We start from the raw sequence: 19,690 nt of genomic DNA on the forward strand, positions 1-19,690 counted from the left end.
GGCCGAAAAGAGGCGCCGATAAAATAATAGAAATTAATATAAATCGAGCTAATAATAAAGGTAACTTTATTATAATACGTATAAGTCGAAATAAACCTTAAAATATAGTATATATTATTTAATTAACCTATTTATTAATGTTATTATTAATTTTTACATTTATTTTAAAAGGGTTAATAAAGCGAGGGGGGTTAATTAAAAGGGGTTATATTTTACGTCGCGTAATAATAAATTACGTTACGTGCTTTTTTAATTATAATAATAGTAATAAAAAAAGAAAAAAGAGTTTAATATACTATAATTATTAAACGAATAAAATTTAACCCCTTTATATACTATTATTATTACTTAAAGGCTTTAAAATTATTTAAAATCAAGAGGGGTTATTTAAGGGGGGGCAGCCAATAAGGGTTACATCTTAGTAGCTAGTAAGTGAGTGTCATTGCCAAGACTATATTGCCCTGGGTCGAAAATACTCTATTTAACGATGACTCTCACTCCATTGCTCTCCTTGTCCACCATAGGGATAAAGTAGTCTGACTTCATCTCCACCGTTTCCATACCCGTTTCGAAAAGCTCCATGTTGCAGCGCCGCAGGACGACGGCGAGGCCGATGATCATTTCCGCCCGCGCCAAGTTCATGCCGACGCACATCCGAGGACCGCGCCCAAAGGTCAGGAGGTACTTGGCCAGCGGCTCGCCGTTCCGCGCCCGCGGCTTGCGGCCCGACTCGTCCTCTAGCCAGCGCTCGGGCCAGAACTCGTGCGGCGCCTCCCAGATCTGGGCGTCGAAGTTGGAGAAGTAAATCGTCATGCTGAAGTAGGCGCCGGGCGGGATGACCCAGTCTTTGTACACGACGGGCGCGCGCGGGGACGTGCGGATGATGCGCTGCGAGAAGCCCAGAATCATACGCAGCGACTCGTTAATCACGGCGCTGAGGTAGGGCAGCGACTCGAGCACGTGCAGCGGCGGCGTCTGTCGGGGGTCCGGGAACACGGCTTGGAGTTCGGCGCATACCCGATCCCTCACGGCCGGATTGTTCAGGATGTAGAAGAGGGTTTTCGTCAGCGCTGTAGACGTAGTCTCGATTCCGCCAGTCACGACAGATACCCCTATACGGAAGCAGATGAGCAACTCTCCCAGGCCCGTGACATTGCGCCATGGACATGACAAGACATACCTTCTTGCCTCAGCCGCTCCACGGTTTTTTCCTCTTCCGGTAGGTTCGAATGGATCAGCTCGTTGAAGACAGTCTTGTGGGAGACGTGTTTGTGCGCATCATTGTCTCCTGACTTGATAACTTTGACCTGGTTTTCCACCGCCTGATATCTTCCCAGTCAGAACGTATACACTTCCCATGGAGCTGTGGGCGTCACTGACCTCATGAAAGGTGAACATTTCACCCATGTGGGGGTTCGAAGCTGCCAGCCATTTCTTGGGGAGCGATTGCAAAAACGTGAAAAGCCAAGGAAAGTGGCCTGTCATGTGTACGGTGTTGGCGATGGACTTGGCGGCCGTGGTGAACGGGCCGCAGAATGTTGGGTGCTCGAGATAGTCGTCGGAACGGGCAAAGACGTAGGCGGTGATGAGGTCGAAAGTATAAGCCGTGAAGGCATTATCCATAATGACAGGCTTTCCACTGTGCTTGTACTCATTGTCTAGTCTGTCGCATAAGCGTTGGGATCTATTGGCGATCAGATCGGCAATACCAGCAATCTTCTGCTTCGAGAAGAAGGGTGATAAAGCTGCGCGCCGAGACTTGTGGCTGCATGGGCGTTGCACTTAGTACAGGCCATGTATGCTGACAGAAAAGGTAATTAGATGAAGCAGTACGACAGTCTTACAGATGATGGTCGACCGTGTCAAATGCGGATTGTGGGATACCAAAACGGTAACTCCACTCAATTTTCTTGTTGAACTGCGAATTACCCGCGAAGACTATATCCGCCGCGTCCGGATCCGAAATGTGAACCTCCCAGGGGTTGATTCGCACGATAGGGCCTGCCATGCAATTTTCCAGTATTAGTCTTGATCGGCTCTTGTTGGTGGGATCGGATCGGGGCTTGGTAAATTACCATAATGTTCATGCCATTCCTTGAGCTTGAAGAAGAACTGTCCGCCCTTGTACACATCGTAATATGTCTCAACCCATCCGGTCAGAGCCGCCAGCTTCGGACCTGGGAACTTGGCAAGGGGACTGAAGTATAGTCGGTATAAGCACACCCCGAGGATCCATGCTGGGGTGGCGGCTAGCACCACCAGGAGACCATTCTGCATGGTGATGTTGTTATAAAACATGCTGTGCAACTAATCATCCAATTCGGCTTGTCGTGGGTTGAGGGGCCAGGTGACGATGAGAGATCTGGCGGCGATATGTACTACGCTCCGGCGATAAAATCATCATTGCCCATTGCACCGGAACACTGAAGCGAGCTCTTCGTATCATTTCTGTCCAATCACTTCAAGTATTAATTACCCCGCGTGGGGGGACCGACCGACCCACCGATTGGATTGTACACCCTCCGAACTCCCAAGATTGGTTGATATGGACTCGGCGACTTTCCAATTTTCCCAGGCCTGAGTTAGACTGTGCTGGCATTCGGTCCCGCTTCCTTGTCGGCTCAGGGTACAAATCGGCCCGTCAGCCCCAGAACAGCAGGCCTGTCACCACTGTTTTCTCATTGCAGGCGCTGCCAGGTAGTGCAGCCAATCTCGCTACCATGGAACTCGCCCCTGACTTGCGTGAATACGTCCGCGCGGTGTCACTGCAGCAGTGGACCCTCACCAGCATCCTGCTGATTGCTCTGGACCTTGTCTGCATTGCCGTGTACCGGCTGTGCCTCAGTCCCCTTGCTCGCTTCCCGGGCCCCAAGCTGGCGGCGTTGACGTATTGGGTCGAGACCTACTACGAGCTCTTCGTCGGCGAAGGTGGACAGTTCCCTTTCGAGTACCAGAAATGGCACAAGAAATACGGTAAGTTTCCAGTAGACGCCAATTACTCCTTCCTAAGTAGCCTGGCTAACTGAAGCAAATAAATAACTAGGCCCAATTATTCGCATCAACCCAACCGAGATACACATTGAGGATTCCTATTACTATGAGACCTTTTACGCAGCGAATAAGCCCGTCAGTAAAGTCGAGGCGCTGTCACGCCGCTTCGGCAACCCCACGGCTATCTTTAACACGTCTCCCCATGACCTACACCGCAAGCGGCGGGCGCCGCTGGCTCCCCTGTTCTCCAAGCGCAAGATTTCCAGCCGGTGCCACCTGATCCAGCGAAAGGTCGACGAGGTCTGTGAGATTATCAAGTCCGAGTACAAGGGCGCAGGGAAGGTCCTCAACTGCAAGAACATGTTTGCCTGCCTGGCCTGTGATGTCATGGTAGACTACTGCTTTGGGAGCAACGGCGACTGCATCCACCATCCAGACTTTGCCGCGCCTCTCATCGTGGCCACATCCAGTCTCGTAGAACCGATCCACTGGTTCACGCAGTTCCCGGTACTCCAAACCGTGGCATCGTTCTTGCCCGATTGGCTTACGGACAAGCTCGACCCGAATATCAAACACATCAGAAAATTGAATTCAGTAAGTGCGCAGTTTCACCTTCTTGATTTTACAGACCGTTGAGTTGGTTGCATACTAAGATGTGACTACTAAAGGAAGTGATGGAGCAATGCACAAAGACAATCAAGGCAGTGGACGCCGGCATGACCAAGGATGAAAGCGATACCATCGTGGTATCACTGCTCCGTGCGGATCTGCCCGAGGAGGAGAAGACCCTGCTGAGACTGTTCGATGAGACTGTCAGTCTTGTCGGAGCCGGTCTCGAGGCGCCCGCGCGTGGCATGAATGTCGCTCTGTTCCACATTTTGAACAACCCACCCGCGCTTCGGACGCTCCAGAAGGAATTGCAAGAAGCCATTCCGGACCCGGACATCATGCCCCCATGGGAGGAGCTGCAGCAGCTACCTTGGTTGAACTGCTGCATCGAAGAGAGTGAGTTTCTCCCACCCCTCTCATATCCAAAGAGACATAAGCATGCAAACACCTCATACTAATTGGTACAAAAAGGTTTGCGTCTAACATACGGTACTTCGCAACGGATGCCGCGCATCCTCGACAAGGAGCCGATCATCTACAAGGAATGGGCCATCCCGGCAGGCACCATCGTCAGCATGGACAACTGGCCCGTGTCGCACGACGAGACCATCTTCCACGACAGCTTCTCCTTCAAGCCCGAGCGCTGGCTGGGTTCCCCCAAGGCGGCCGACGGCAAGAGCCTGCAACGGTACCAGGTGGCCTTCGCGCGCGGCACCCGCGGCTGCTTGGGGACCCAGCTTGGCTACGCCGAGCTGTTCATCACCATCGCCACCCTGTTCCGCCGCTTCGACTTCGCGCCGCATGAATTCGACATCAAGGATGTCGAGTTTCACCGCGACCGGCTGGCTGTGCGGCCCCCGCTCTCCAGTAAGGGTGTACGTGTGTTGGTCAACTGAGAGTAGAAATTAAAGGTTGGAATCAAAGTCCAAACCCCAGGGGGGAAGGCTCAGGGTTCTTATAAGAACGACATCACACTACTGCAGGCCAAAGCTATTCTGGCCAGCGGTGGAGTAGAATATGGGAAACACTGGGGCACTTGGATCTTGTACGTGCATTCACGGGATGTTCATGCTATAGTCGTCGCTATTGTGGGACCGCTTGACGGTCTTGGCGAGGTGTCTCTTGAATAACGCCCAGGACATTGTTACGTGCTACGCCAGTCCAGGTGCGGGCATTCCAGATCATCAATCCTTTCAAAATCGGCCTTAGGATTATGCACATTTGCCCGCACTTCTGTCGACTCCCTGAACACTCTACCGCTCCGTACCCACTATGATAATTCCCATCTCACGTATCGGAGCAAAACACCATTTTCATGATCATGGGTACCATCAATAATCGTTGATCTACCCAAGCCCGCTGTTTTCATTATTATAATTATACGTGACGCAACAAAACCTCGGCCTGCAAAGCGGACAAGTCGGCAAAATCGTCGCCACTCAGCACATTGAGATGGCCCTTTCCCAGGGCGACGTGGACCTGTTTGGGCTCGGGGAAGGAGTCGAACAAGGCCCTCTGCTCTTCCGGGGGCGACATCTGGTCCAGCTCCGGAATGACCATCAGGACGGGCGTCGACTCCAGGTATCGCATGATGCCATGGGGCTGCCACATGAGCAGTTTGTAATAGGTCTGCACGGTGGTCTGGTTTTGGTAGTTGGGGGCGCCGCGCGACTGGGCGTTGAGCATGTAGTCGAGCTCGTCGGTGGAGGCGCCCAGGCCCAGGCCGGCCGGGTTGCGGCCCTGGGCCGTCAGCACGGGGAGGAATATGGGCGGGTTGCCGGCGAGCTGGGAGGCGCGGTCGCGCATGGCGGTGGCGAGGACGCGCGCGCGCGTCGCCGCCAGCTCGAAATTGAGCAGCGGGCACACGGCGATGCAGCACTTGGCGCGCCGGTCGAGCGCGGCGGCGCACAGGGCCACGGTGGCGGCAAAGGACTGGCCCCAGAAGGCGATGCGGTCCGGGTCCACCACGTCCAGCGTGCGCAGGTAGCTGAGCGCGTCCGAGTAGTCCGAGGCCTGCTTGATCGGGTCGATGTCGTTGCGGGGCGCGCCCTCGCTCTCGCCCAGCGTCCGCGGGTCGTACGTTAGGGCGGTGATGCCACGTGACTGGAACTGCTCGGCCACCTCGCCGACGAACATCTCCTTGACGCAGTTGAAGCCGGGGGGTGATGACGACGGCGGGGCCGCGCTGGTCGGCGCTGTAGAGCACTCCGGCGAGGACCAGTCCATCCAAGGTCTTGAAGGTGACTTTCTTTCCCGACATGATGACAAAGCTTGAGCCGTTGGGGAGTGGAGGGCAGCTGGGCTCAAACTCTGCGCAGAATCGCCAATGTTGGCTCCAATATGTTTCCTGGTGGTCTTTGGCCTTCTTGACTGCGAATCGGCGGCTTGCCAGGCACAGGGCACTTATATTATTGGGGCTTGCCTACATGTAGCTATTGCTGCCGGCAGTTGGTACAGACATTCATGGCTACTTCTGCATAAGCTAGCAGGGGACACAGGGGGGACCGCCCGAACCTGGTCAACGTCTTCAGGCTCCCTCGAATGCTACGAGGCTGGCAGGTGAGAAGCAGCATGATAACGTCGGCGCGGTTCGTTGCATGAGTGCCTAGGCAGATGTACCAAAGGCCTCCGGGCTACGGCGTATTAGTGGTAGTAATGGTACTTTCGGCATCGGACACTTTGCTCGGGGATATTTCTGCTTCTCCGCTTCATCTAGCGCATGGAGGCTTCGTAGATATTCTACCAATCATATTGCTGTAAATGCAAACCCCCTAAATAATAGTACTATAAAAAGTTGTTAACCTAAACCTTATTTAGTCGCCGAATTGAGACAATGATTGTGTATACTTTATCAACGTAATGCGACGGCGATTTGAACAACCTTACCCCATTGTACCGCCAGCCGTGATCGGCGAGGAGAGCGGGGAACCTATTGCGCTGGCCTAATACGCTGGTCGCACCGATGGAGGGAGTTGCACCAGGATTGTGTCGCAGGCAGTGCCAGACGCAGCTATTGCCAGTTCAAAAAACATCCTCTTAGGAATAAGATGCTGTCTGAAATCAAGTGAATAACCCCACAAGCTAGCATTGCGCTACGGTGCCGGAACTTGAGTTATCCCTATGCACCTGTCGAGTCCCTGTAACTGAGTTCACGAGGCTGATTTGAGCATTCGACAGCGTAGTATGTTACGCCAGCAGCTGGGGATATGTACCGAAGACCTTCAGCCTACGGTGCATTAATAGCAATAGTAGCTTTGACGGGCGTGACTTATATACTGGGGCAGTCGCCGGAGGTTTACGGGACGCGACTTTTACTCTCGCAAGACGGCTTGTCTCCTTCCTTATATTGCATAACTCCGTAAACGTCCGCAGCCGTCGATTGCTCGCAAAGATGGTGGCAAACGACTCAGGAGCCATGCTGGCTCATGGCGATAGAGGAGCAACCGCCCCTCTTGAACCCAAGATGAAGGTTCCCTACCGGCAGGAGCCAATTGCTGTGGTGGGCATGGCTTGCCGGCTGCCGGGCCAGAGCAACACGCCCAAAGCTCTCTGGGATTTCCTGATGCGCGGCGGCATCGCCGATACCCACGTTCCCGAGTCCCGCTTCCGCCAGTTCACACACTACGATGCGTCCACGAAGCCCAAGACCATGCGGTCTCCTGGAGGCATGTTCTTGGAGAACATTGATGTGCGCAATTTCGATGCGGCGTTTTTCTCTATATCTCACACCGATGCGGTCACTATGGACCCCCAACAGCGCCAGCTGCTCGAGGTTGTCTTCGAGTGTCTGGAGAACTCCGGGATCACTTTGGAGCAGCTGGACGAAGCTGCCGTGGCTTGCTTGGTCGGCACTTACTCGGTCGGTGAGTCTTGTTCGAGAATCAGGGGTCTCTTTTTTTTTTTTGCCTCCTCCCCGGTTGACACCTGGTCCTGCTAGATTACGACTACATGCACGCACGTGATCCCGAGGACCGCCCTCCCGGAGTCACTATCGGCATTGGACGAGCGATTCTGAGCAACAGAATAAGTCATTTTCTCAATATCAAAGGACCCAGGTAGGCCTCAGCTCCGCTTCGTGGTTCTTCACGCTAGCCGGCCGTATTCGAGGTATACTGAATCTTCTTCTACCTCGTCAGCATGTCGATAGACACAGCCTGCTCGGGAAGCTTGGTCTCACTGGATGTCGCCTGCCGCTATCTCAACACCGGCGAGGTGGACGGCGCCATAGTGGCAGGTGCCAACATCTACCTTAGTCCGGAACACGTCATGGACAGCGGGACGATGAAAGGGGCCGCGTCCGTGTCCGGCAAATGCCACACTTTCGACGCCAAGGCCGACGGGTACATCAAAGCCGAGGCCGTCAACGCCGTCTACCTGAAGCGTCTCTCGGACGCGATACGCGATGGCGACCCCATTCGATCCGTCATCCGGGGAACCGCCACCAACAGCGACGGAAGGACGCCGGGTATCGCCAGTCCGAGTGCCTCGGCTCAGGCCTTGGCCATACGTGCCGCGTATGCGAACGCGGGCATCGCCAACTTCAACGACACATCCTATCTGGAGTTCCACGGCACGGGCACCCAGGCCGGCGATCCCACCGAGGTCCAGGGCGCCGCTTCGGTCTTCGCGCCTGGTCGCGACCCCGACAAGCCCTTGTACATTGGCTCCATCAAAAGCAACATTGGCCATTCCGAGCCCGCGGCGGGTATCTCGGGCCTCCTCAAGGCGGTCCTCTCGATTGAGAACGGTATGATTCCCGGAAATCCCACCTTTATCGACCCCAGTCCCAAAATCGATTTCGTCGGCAGCAAGGTTTCGGCGTCGCGGGTCGCGCGTCCTTGGCCGGCCGCAGCACGATGCAAGCGGGCCAGTGTCAACTCGTTCGGGTACGGTGGGAGCAACGTCCACGTGGTGATCGAAGAGACGGGCTCCTTCGTCCAGGACACACGCCACAAGTCTTCGTACATGACCGACAGCGACGATCTCTTGGGTCTGGAGGAGGAGGAAGACGCATCGTCTGCCGCCAGCCGACGGCCGTACCTGCTTTGCCTGTCCGCCAACGACGACGACGCGCTGCAGGCCAACTTCGCGCGGTTGCGGACGCACCTGATGAACCCCCAGGTCAAGGCCGGCCTTCCCGACCTCGCCTACACGCTGAACGAGCGTCGGTCCAAGCTCTATTCTCGTGGCTATATCATCACCTCGTCCACCGACCTCGATGCCGGCGCTTTCTCTCGCGGCAAAAAGAACACGCACGCGCCCAAGATAGGCTTTGTCTTCACCGGCCAGGGTGCACAGTGGTCGCAGATGGGTCACGCCCTGGTGGAAACATTCCCTAGCGCAAAGAAGATCCTCGGTTTGCTCGACGAGGCGCTCCAAAGCCTTCCTACTCCGCCAGAGTGGCGCCTCCTGGGTACGTTTGTCTCCACGGTGCTTTTTCGTCGCGCCCACCACATGGCGGCTGTGATGTATACTAACCGTTTTTGTGTGCTTTCTTCTGCGTAGACGAGCTGACCCAAGTGCGGAGCCCGGAATACCTCCGCAGGCCGGAGTTTTCACAGCCCCTTGTGACGGCCCTCCAGATCGTCCTAGTCGACATCCTCCAACAGTGGGGGATCTCGCCCGAGTCCGTTGTAGGCCACTCTTCGGGGAAATTGCGGCGGCCTACACCGCCGGTCTCATCACCCGAGAGCAAGCCATCGTGGCCGCCTTCTACCGAGGCTATGCTTCCCATCTCTCCGCCCCGGCGCAGGATCTTGGCATGTTGGCGGCCGGCATCTCCGCCGCCGAGTTTCCAACCTACTCCGAGGGGTTGGAGGACCAGGTCTCGATTGCCTGCTTCAACAGTCCGCAGAGCATCACCATTTCGGGCCCCGTCACCGCCCTGGAGCAAGTGAGAGCACGGCTCGCCCAAGACGCCAAATTCGGCCGCCTGTTGCAGGTGAATATGGCCTACCACTCCAAGTTCATGGACCACGTCGGCGCAGAGTACTTCGGGCTCTTGGCTCCCCGGTTCCAAAGGCACAGGCGCATCGACAAGGGCGTCCGCATGTTCTCCTCGGTAACCGGACAGCTCCTCGACAGCGACAGCGGGACTGACACGGAGTACTGGAGGGGCAACATGGTGAACCCGGTGCTCTTCGACCAAGCTGTGCAGTCGCTGCTGGCCAGCGACAACCACGTCAACTTTCTGATCGAAATCGGCCCGTCCGGGGCCCTTGCTGGACCCATCAAGCAGATCCTGGTCGCCATGGGAGACGACGTCGCCGATGTGCAGTACTGCGTCGCCCTCTCCCGCGGCCGAGATGCTGTCCTCTCGACTTTCGACGTCGCTGGGAAGCTGTTCGTCGCGGGAGGCTCGGTCGATCTGCGCGCCGTGAACCAACTGGCCAGTAGCGGCCAAGAAGGCAGGCCCTCGCTCATTGTCGATCTTCCCAACTATGCATGGAATTATAGCACGCAGTATTGGTTCGAAAATGACGCGAGCAAAGACTGGCGGTATCGTTTGTTTCCTCACCACGATCTCATTGGAACCAAGATCCCCGGGACGTCATGGAACGAGCCCTCGTTCCGAAAGAAGCTCAGCCTCAACTCGTTACCGTGGCTCAAGGATCATAAGGTCAGTAGTTTTTTTTTTTTTTTTTTTTTTTTTTTTTTTTTCCAACCCGTGTGGTGTGGTTTACCGATGCGCGGCACAGTCATCATCATCTAACGATTCGTGTAACAGATGGGGACAGATATCATCTTCCCAGCCGCTGGCTTTGTAGCCATGGCCGTCGAGGTTGTACGTCAAAAGACCCAAGCCATGGCCATGCTAGAAGAAAGGCCGTTTGCGAATTCTCTCACCTACCGATTGCGCAACATGACCTTCTCTAGGGCCCTTGTGCTCGAGGAGGATACCGAGCACAAGGTCATGCTGACACTCACGCCCAAGACCGGATCGGGGGATACTTGGCATTCGTACAAAGTCCTCAGTCTGGTGGGAGACATCTGGCAAGAGCACAGTCGGGGCCTAATCAAGGCGGAGGCTTTCCGGGAAGAGAGTAAGCAAATGCCCTAGGCAACACCCAGCCGTCATAGAACGGGACGAAGACACTGACCAGAATTTCTGATATTACAGAGGCTTCTCCGGATATTTTGGCACCTCTCCGCTTCCCGACGGACGCGGCACTCTGGTACAAAGCTATGAACGATCAGGGCTATGGCTTCGGTCCCGCTTTCCAGAACCAGATCCAAGTCGAAGCCACCTCTGGCAAGAGGAGTAGCCGCTCGACCGTGTCCCTTGAGGAACCAGCCAGCGAGTACCGGCAGTCCTTCTACCCGCTGCACCCAGCCGTCATGGACGGTTGCTTCCAGACAAGCGGGCCTAGTCTTTGGGCTGGGAACAGGTCCGACTTGGACGCCGTCCTCATCCCTGCCCTGATTGGGGAGGTGGTCATCCACGATGTGCCCCAGAAGAGCAGCCGAGGCGTGGCGCAATCTCACGCGGTTTATCGGGGCCGGGGCCGCCGTGAAGAGGGCAAGAATTACATGTCCAATGTTTCTATCTACGACCAGGAAAGCGGCGTGCTCTTGTTGAAGCTGTCCGGCCTGGAGTACCATACCTTGGCGACATCAGACAACGTTTACAGCAAGCATGTGTACAGCCACGTCGTCTGGAAGCCGGATCTCTCCATGACTGCGCGAGTCCGACGGGGTCATGGCATCCACGATACGCTAGGAGCGAGTTTCGCGGCGTCTGCTACACCCCAAGAATGCGCAAACCAGATCATTGACATGATATCGTACAAGACCCCCCAGCTGAGCGTCCTCGAACTGGTCCACATCGCCGGCGTCTCCAGCAGTCTCTGGTACGGCAACAAGCCCGACTTCGAAAGATCCACCCGGAAGGCTTGCAGGAAGTTTCGGTACGTGGCCGTCGACCCCAGCGACCTGCTCGCCGCGCAGGAAACCTACCAGTCGTATTCGGAAAGTGGGGAGTTTGAGTTGCTGGATACGGCCCAAGCCAGCTCTCTGCCTGACGAAGACGATGTAGAGAAGTTTGACTTGGTCGTGGTGCGAACTCCCCATCACGGCATCGGTCAAGGAAAGGCGCTGGAGAATGCGAAACGGTTCGCCAAGAACAACAGATCTGCTTTCCTCCTTCACGTTACCACAAACAAACAGGGAGAAGCAGAGCAAGCGAGCTACGCCAATGGTACTACGCCGTGCGGCACGCAATCAATATTCACCAAAATATATCCGAATGGGCTTGTTTCTCTGAGCCTCAATATGAACACGGACGACGAAGACGACGGGGCCAAGGAGCGGACAGGCGCAACAGGACTGGACGTCTTTAACTTCACGCAAAGCAAGGTTCCAGAAAGCATTCGTGCAGGGCTCGTCGAAGCTGGCTGGGGCGTGAGTGAACCCGATTGGCCATTTGAAGTGATGAAATCGAGCAACATTACGCTCGTACTGGAGTTGGGAGAGCCCATCATGCCGACTTTGTCCAAGGAGCAATGCAAGGCGCTCCAGGCCCTCCTGAGCAGTGGTCGGAAGATCTTATGGGTCACAGAGGGGGCTCAGATGGAGGTCACCACACCCGACAAGGCCATGATTATCGGTCTCGCAAGAACGGTGCGTGCCGAAGACCCATCTGTCGACATCACCATCCTGGACGTGGAGAGGCATACGAATCCGGCCACGCTGCAGGCTATACTTCAGGTGATCCAAAGCATAGCGTCCAGGGAGAAGCCGAAGCTATATTCGGAGAACGAGTACGTCGAACGCGGCGGCATCATCTATATTTCGCGCCTCCTCCCGCACCACGCTGTGAACCAGGCGGATACCCAGCTCGTCAAGGGCTTGCCCGAGACCGAGGTCGACCTCCACGAGGCCGAGACCACGATACGCCTGCAATGCGAGCGTATCGGGACCCTGGAAGAGCTGCGTTTCAGCGAGGTCGCGTCCGCGGCGCTGCTCCTGGAAGCGAACCGCGTCGAAGTCGAGATCTTCGCGGCCGGTCTCAACTTCAAGGACATTGCCGTGGCCATGGGCATCGTGCCCGAGAACGAGCACCTGTTGGGCCTCGAAGGCGCCGGTGTCGTGCGTCGCGTCCACCCGTCCGTCACGAGGTTTAAGCCGGGCGACCGCGTGGTGGTGTTTGAGAAGGGGACCTTTGCCAATCGTATCATTCTCAGTACGGAGCGTACGCACCATATTCCCGACGACATGTCCTTCGAGGTAAGGAAAAGAATCTGCCGCCGGCGCCGTCATGATAATCATCATATCCGAGCGGATACACAAACTGACACTCACGGCTACAGGACGCCACCACCATTCCCGGTGTCTTCTTGACTTCCTTGTACAGTCTATACAATCTCGCCAACACCCAAAAGGGACACGTAAGGACACCCCCCGAGAAACGTTGAATTTTGCTTGAAAATACCAAGAGCTGACCCATTTTTCCCTCTTTTGAACCGCAGCGTGTCCTAATCCATTCCGCCTCTGGAGGGGTGGGTCAAGCGTGTATCCAGATCTGCCAGTACATCGGCGCGGAAGTGTTCGCGACGGTCGGGAACGACGACAAGAAGAAGCTGCTGATGGACACGTTCGGGATCCCCGAGAGCCAAATCTTTGGGTCCCGCACGACGCAGTTTGGCGACAAGTTGATGCAGGCCACGCAAGGACACGGCGTCGACGTCATCATCAACACCGTGGTCGGGGACCTTCTGGACGAGTCGTGGCGCTGCATCGCCGAGGGGGGCATCATGGTCGAGCTGGGCAAGAAGGACATGTTGGACCGCAATTTCCTGTCCATGGAACCTTTCAACCGGAACGCTTCCTACCGAGCCTTTGACTTGTCGCATCTGAGTGTGACCGATCAGGTCATTGACAGGTATGCACACCCAGCGTTCATTCCCCCTACGCCATTCTCCCTTTAAGCCGCCACTGAGCGGAAACTTGGATCTGACGAGAAGCACTAACACGAGATGAATGTATAGACTGCACCGTCAGTTGTGGCCCTTGGTGTCCGCCGGACACTTCAAGCCCATCAGGCCGGTTCAGACCTACTCTTTCGCCGACATTCCGGCCGCTTTCCGTTACATGCGTGGCGCGACGCATGTTGGAAAAATCATCGTCACCGATGGTCCTAGCGGACGCCCCAAGGTTATGGTAAGACAGACCCTCACCCCACGCTTCTCCCTCCGTGAGAAATTGAAAGGCTTTTTTGGATACTTATACTTACTGTACCCACCCTTTCTGATAAATAGGCTCGGCGAGCGCAGGAAAAGCTCGGCCTTCGTGCTGACGCCTCGTATCTCCTCGTCGGCGGTCTCAAGGGGCTTTGCGGCGCCATGGCGGTCCAAATGGCGCGTCTGGGCGCCAAAAGCCTCGTGGTCCTCTCGCGCAGCGGCTGCGGCGACGCCAAGTCGCAAAACGCGATCCACAACATCGAGGCCCACGGCTGCGCCGTCCTCGAGGTCCAGGGCGACGCCGCCAAGGAGAAAGACGTGCGACGGTGCTTCGAAGCGGCCCCTGCGCCCGTGGCGGGCGTGATCCAGGGCGCCATGGTGCTGCGGGACCGCATCTTCGGCTCCATGTCGGTGGAGGAGTACCACCAGGCCATTGCCGCCAAGCACCGCGGCACGTGGCATCTGCACCACGTGGCGCGGGAGCAGGGCTGCGACCTCGACTTCTTCACCCTGCTGTCGAGCGTCTCGGGCGTCGTGGGCCAGCGCGGCCAGGCCAACTACGCCGCCGCCAACGTGTTCCTCGACAACTTCGCGCACTACCGCCGCCGCCTGGGCCTCGCGGCCTGCGCCGTGGACCTGGGCGCCATCGAGGACATTGGCTACCTCTCGGAGCACAAGGAGATCCTGCAGGCCTTTGATCCGTCGTGGACTCCCATCAACGAGAAGCTGTTCGTCAAAATCTTCGCGCGGGCGCTCCGGCAAGACGTCAGCAGTGGTGGTCCGAGGGCGGCCGACGCCGTCGCCGACGCCCAGCTCGTGACGGCGCTGGCGGTGCCGCAGCCCCAAGACGCGCGCCTGCTCGCCGACGCTCGCTTCGCCGCGCTCGACTTCGGCTCAACGGCCGAGGGCGGTGGCGGCGGCGGCAGCGGCAGCGGTTCTGTATCGAGCGAGGCGGCCAAGGCGGTACAGGCGCTGTTCCTGCTAGTCAAGAGCGGCGCGCCGGCGTCGTCGGTGCTCAAAGCCACCATCGACGTGGCCAATCGGCAGTTTGTGGCGACGCTGCGGCTCGGCGAGCCCATGGAGATTGGCAAGTCGCTCGTGGCCTACGGGATGGACTCGCTGGCCGCCGTGGAGTTCCGCAATTGGGCGCGCGCGGAGCTGAGGGTGGAGCTGACGACGCTCGAGATTACGAACGCGACGTCGCTGCATGCGCTGTGCGAGAAGATTGCGGCGAGAATACCGAGATCGTGAGGAGTTCAGTGGTTGTTGTTAGCAAATGGGAGAGAGAAACATTCTAAGGATGAAAATGCATTAGGCAGATCGGAATCGGGCCTAAGTCACTGAGGCGTCTAGGGGACTTAGCGGGACTTAGCGGGGCTGGGGGAGCTGTTTACTTGTCGAAGCGCTGGAAAACGTATGGTCGGTGCTCAATGAGAAGACCTGGGTAGATTTTCATTGAACACTACTTAGGCAGAGCAGTTCACATTCACCAAAGTGACTGAAGCCGTAATACCTGAGACAGTCAATAGATTAATCACAGTGTGACATCTACATTATCATTGTATATCCGATCGGTGGTCTGCCTACTTCGCTAATCGGAACGCGAAATTTCACCGGATAGTGGGGGGGGGAACGACCTAGGTTAGTGCTTAGGGCCCCCAGCACCGGGCCCAGCACGCCCTTCCAGTCTCCCGGGTGACTTTTTAAGAGGGACGGACATTCAAGGGAGTTTTCGGGTCAGGTTGCGTGGGTAGAAAAGCGAGTACATATAAACGCCATCTCCTACAGCATCACACGAGCTGGAGACTATTCTCGCATGGGTAGGCCCGCGAGAGAGAGCAGCCATAAGCCTCATACCTATAATTTCCAATGGCAACAGCACGAGGCCAATTAATCCCACTGACAAGGCAGTCGGAGGGACGAGGAACCCATTCCGAACATGACCTCCAAGATCCACCCCCAGCCGCCCCAGTGCCGGCGCTGGCTCCAATATCCCGCAAGAAGCAGGCGGCCGTGCTGTTGTCGGCCTTCACCACCATAGCTCTCACCATCGGCTACAACCAGTGCTTCGGCGTGTTCCAGCAGTTCTACCTCTCCGCCGACCAGGACGTCCTAACGCCCTCCCCGGCCTCTGCGGCGTCCCCGCCCACGGCCCTGCTCGCCTTCGTGGGCACGCTCTGCTACGGCCTGACCTGGGCGGGCGGCATCGTCGTCAACCCCGTCATCTCGCGCATCGAGCATGGCGCCTGGGAGTCCGGTACCTCGCAGTCCTCCCGTCTATGGTACATCCGAGCCCTGCGCCTGCTGACGCCGAGGATGATCACCATGTCCGGGGTGTGCATGATGTCGCTCGGGTTCGCGCTGGCGTCGCTGAGTACGTCCATCTGGCACCTGCTGCTTACGCAGGGATTGATTGTTGGGTTGGGCATGTCCCTACTGTACTTCCCACTTCTGGCTCCGGCGCCTGAATACTTCACCAACCATCGCGCTACAGCCATGGGCTTCGTAAGTCCTTCACACTGCCTTTCCATGGCTGCATTAAATCTCAAAAGATATTGTCGCCAGTTCCAGCTGACCTTGTGACGCCTTTTCTCACAGATTCTCGCCGGTGGTGGAGCTGGTGGTCTCATTCTCTCGCCCGTGATACGAGCATTGCTCAGCTCACTCGGAGGTCGCTGGACTCTTAGGATCTACGCTGCCTTCAACTTGGTGGCCGGTCTGCCTGTGGCTTGGTCAGTGCCGCGCAGCCGATTCGCAGCTGGCTCTTCTTCTGAGCCACCCGAAAGGCCTAATACCCACGTCTCGCGGGCGCTGGCCTCTCGGTCTACTTTCATTTTTTCCGCAGTGGCTGCGTTTCTCCAGGTCTGTGCCCCGTATATACCTTACTTGGTCCCTTTTCGTGGTGAGATGCCAGGACCCGCTCTAACCTGTTGTTAGGCTGCCGGCGCACAACTACCCCTTTCATTCATTCCCTCGTACACTGTGGTCCTTGGCCAAACAGCATCAAACGGAGCGACGCTTCTCGCCGCCAGTAACGCGATCAACGCCGTATCGCGCGTCCTAACGGGCTACGCCGGCGACCGCCTGGGGCGGCAGAACACGCTGATCCTCACGCTCCTGCTTGCGGCGATGAGCGTCTTCTCCTTCTGGCTCAGCAGCGTGCTGGCAACGACATCAACGACGGCCTTCTCGCTCTGGCTTGGCTTCATCGTGCTCTACAGCTGCTCCGCCGGCGGGTACTACGGCCTTTTCCCGGCGCTGATCGCCGAGGTCTTCGGGATCCGCCAATACGCCGCCGTCAACGCCTTCATCCTGTTCGTGCGTGGGCTAGGGACCATGTTTGGCAGCCCCGTCGGCGGCACGCTGCTCGGGGGGGCCGGGAAGGGGACATCGGCGTATGTGAGTATCGCGTACTGGGACGGCGCGCTCTTGATGGGGGCGACCTTGTGCTGTGCCGGGGTGCGGTGGGCGGACAGCCAGGGCAAGGGGTGGAAGTGGATTGCCTGAGGTCTTGCGGCTTCGCAGGCTGTTCACCGCAAGATTCATATTCGGCATGTCTTACGATGCATGCCAGTTCAACAAGCCCAGCGATTGCTCGATAGTATATCATAAATATATACATCGTGATACATTTCCAATAGCTAGTACTGGCGAGTTCGCAGTATCTATACACTCGGTACAGGAATATTCAAGAAACGGATGTGACACTACTCACCAAGGCTTAACCCCCTAACCTAGAGAGGTAGCTACACATCTGTGGCTGTACTTCCCCCCTCCCAAGCCCAACCCCAAAATCTACCGCATGAAACGTGGGCTAGAGGACGTTAGAGCGTTGGCTAGCTCAACGACAGCTAGGTGCGAACTAGTCTAGTGGACGTAAGTTGCGCATTAGCTACGACTAACTACTGGCGGCGAGTTGATCCCACTATCACAATCGAAAGGCCAAGTGACACGCAGGTTGGTTCTTGCCCAGAATGTTTGGACTTCTTGTATTATTATTTCAGAGCGGTACCGAGCCAAGCCACACCACCCGTACTGCTAGTTTATGGCGTCATAATCATCATCGTACAAAATATGTCGTAAATATCGACGTCGTCCCCCGAAACTCCCGTGTAGTAACGAGGCTTGCCAGCCAAAATAGTCAGGTAGTTTAGATGCCGTACTTGTTGAAGTTGCCCTTCTCTTGCTGCTGACCGCTCGCCTGGCCGCCGGGGCGCTCGCCTCCGGTGATGCCACCGACGGTGTTGCCGACGGTGTCCGTCACGCCGCCGACGGTCTTGCCGACTCCGTCCGTCGTCTGTCCGACGGCGTTGCCGAGGCCGGCGGTGGTTTGGTTGAGGCCGCTGCCGAGACCTTGGGTCGTGCTGTGAGAGGAAAGGGATGTTAGCACCTTTGTTTGTATACAGGGCTGCATCAAATTCATGGCCTTTTAGTAATGAATGCTTACCTGCCCACGGCGCTGCCGACACCTCCGAGGAGACCGCCCTGGCCCTTGGCCTTCTCTCCGCCGGTCAGGACGTTATCGAGACCACCAACGACACCGCCGAGGAGACCGCCGCCTTGGTTGCCAGACATGTTGATGGGTGTTTGTTTGGTGAAGTGAGTTGTATGTGGTTGTCAAAGGGGTAGTAGTTGGACTTGTTTATCTTCTGATGAGTTGAAAGAGTTGATCTGGGAGAATCTAGAGTGTAGTTACAACAATGCAACCCTTGGGTGTCTTATATATCCAGTACCCGTTGCCCGTCTTGTAAGTGACATATGAGTGTGGCAGTACGTCAGTCGCGAGCCTCGGCCAGTAAGCCACAGCTGCCCTGTGACGTAGCTGGGCCGTGATGATATCACCCCTGATCCAATGGCGGGGCTGTTTAACGGTTTTGAACGGCGGGCGGTTGGAGTGGGGGCCGGTTGTGGTTGGTGCCTATTTTTTTGTGGCTAAGCGCGAAACCGGTTTTCTGCTTCGGCATCAACCACCTCGACAGCCACTCAGAGTTCAACGACCCCAACTTCTTTGCAGGGCAGCCAGCAGCTGAGCTCACCTCGAAAACAGCGCTAGCGAATTAGCCACAAGCGAGAGTCCTGGCCACAAGCGACTTCTGGAACGTCGAGGAAGGCGAGTGGATTCAGGGGCCCCAACGGCGGCTACGCGGATCGCCTGGCGAAGACGATCAATGGGGAAACGGAGCTTTGGGGACCACATGCCATCAATAGATTGCATATGCCAGATATCTCTTCCGCCGTATGTGTGACCAGTGAGGTCACTCGAAGTGAAAGATCATGATCGATCGATTGCTTAATAAGGCCAATCTATCAGAAACACGGAGGGTCGGGGGGGGCTGCTGGCAGGGGAAATGTGTTTTGCTCCTTGGCTCGAGGCTTCTCCCCATGACAGTGCATTAGCCAAACCTCCTTTTCGCTGACATGCTTAATTCGAGTGACTCATCGACGTCATTTCCATTATGGCGGCTCCCTCGTCTGCTCTCGTCAGTGCTAAAATCTTCCACCGCTATTACTAACGTGTCAACTACTGATCATCCATCCCCTCGAGCGAGATGTCTGCCTCTTAAGGTGTAGCGTGGACCGTCCGCCCAGATCATCACCCTATCGATCGATACACCTCCAATCTTGCATTAGATCGAAGCCTAGCCACTGGCGCCTGACCTTGCCGGTAGGTTGCTTGCCTTGCTCATGGAACCCATTTCGTAAAATTCTTCTCGAAGGACTGACTGCCGTTTTGTGCATGCTTATGTCCATGCGGATCTGACCTATTATATCTCTCTTGTGTGACCAGAGGTTGGTACGCACGGCTACTTGCCATTTGTCCCACACTGGTTCTGCCCCTTTCGAAAGGTCGCCGCCGTCGATGTTGACGTGACCTATCAGTACTATTGGCGTACAGTATTCATTGTCCTAGC

General features: G+C 56.4%; 6 protein-coding genes across 6 annotated transcripts; 3 read left to right on the forward strand and 3 right to left on the reverse strand.

Moving 5' to 3' along the window:
* Positions 1 to 477: 477 nt before the first annotated feature.
* On the reverse strand, positions 478 to 2,277 carry PG986_001132 (uncharacterized protein; the record flags this gene model as incomplete). The annotated part of the gene is made up of 5 exons (XM_066837354.1): positions 478 to 1,112; positions 1,181 to 1,322; positions 1,381 to 1,765; positions 1,845 to 2,001; positions 2,076 to 2,277. The coding sequence occupies 5 exons, from the start codon at positions 2,275 to 2,277 to the stop codon at positions 478 to 480; spliced, it is 1,521 nt and encodes a 506-aa protein (XP_066706247.1).
* Positions 2,278 to 2,720: 443 nt separating this feature from the next.
* Positions 2,721 to 4,496, forward strand: PG986_001133 (cytochrome P450; the record flags this gene model as incomplete). The annotated part of the gene is made up of 4 exons (XM_066837355.1): positions 2,721 to 2,973; positions 3,044 to 3,585; positions 3,660 to 3,996; positions 4,072 to 4,496. The coding sequence occupies 4 exons, from the start codon at positions 2,721 to 2,723 to the stop codon at positions 4,494 to 4,496; spliced, it is 1,557 nt and encodes a 518-aa protein (XP_066706248.1).
* A 481-nt stretch (positions 4,497 to 4,977) lies between these two features.
* On the reverse strand, positions 4,978 to 5,826 carry PG986_001134 (uncharacterized protein; the record flags this gene model as incomplete). Its single annotated transcript, XM_066837356.1, has 1 exon — positions 4,978 to 5,826. One exon carries the CDS (start codon positions 5,824 to 5,826, stop codon positions 4,978 to 4,980), a length of 849 nt encoding a protein of 282 aa, XP_066706249.1.
* Positions 5,827 to 6,991: 1,165 nt separating this feature from the next.
* PG986_001135 (Beta-ketoacyl synthase) lies at positions 6,992 to 15,029 on the forward strand (the record flags this gene model as incomplete). The annotated part of the gene is given in 11 exon segments (XM_066837357.1): positions 6,992 to 7,463; positions 7,538 to 7,655; positions 7,737 to 9,013; positions 9,106 to 9,226; positions 9,238 to 10,219; positions 10,328 to 10,643; positions 10,721 to 12,825; positions 12,909 to 12,986; positions 13,068 to 13,480; positions 13,587 to 13,758; positions 13,857 to 15,029. 11 exon segments carry the CDS (start codon positions 6,992 to 6,994, stop codon positions 15,027 to 15,029), a joined length of 7,227 nt encoding a protein of 2,408 aa, XP_066706250.1.
* A 565-nt stretch (positions 15,030 to 15,594) lies between these two features.
* On the forward strand, positions 15,595 to 17,285 carry PG986_001136 (uncharacterized protein; the record flags this gene model as incomplete). The annotated part of the gene is made up of 4 exons (XM_066837358.1): positions 15,595 to 15,598; positions 15,751 to 16,283; positions 16,377 to 16,640; positions 16,716 to 17,285. The coding sequence occupies 4 exons, from the start codon at positions 15,595 to 15,597 to the stop codon at positions 17,283 to 17,285; spliced, it is 1,371 nt and encodes a 456-aa protein (XP_066706251.1).
* Positions 17,286 to 17,928: 643 nt separating this feature from the next.
* On the reverse strand, positions 17,929 to 18,353 carry PG986_001137 (uncharacterized protein; the record flags this gene model as incomplete). The annotated part of the gene is made up of 2 exons (XM_066837359.1): positions 17,929 to 18,142; positions 18,226 to 18,353. 2 exons carry the CDS (start codon positions 18,351 to 18,353, stop codon positions 17,929 to 17,931), a joined length of 342 nt encoding a protein of 113 aa, XP_066706252.1.
* Between the last annotated feature and the right edge of the window lie 1,337 nt (positions 18,354 to 19,690).

Source organism: Apiospora aurea, assembly GCF_038362705.1.
Source record: "Apiospora aurea strain CBS 24483 chromosome Unknown utg000001l_segment0_segment0, whole genome shotgun sequence".
NCBI classification, from domain to species: Eukaryota; Fungi; Ascomycota; class Sordariomycetes; order Amphisphaeriales; family Apiosporaceae; genus Apiospora; species Apiospora aurea.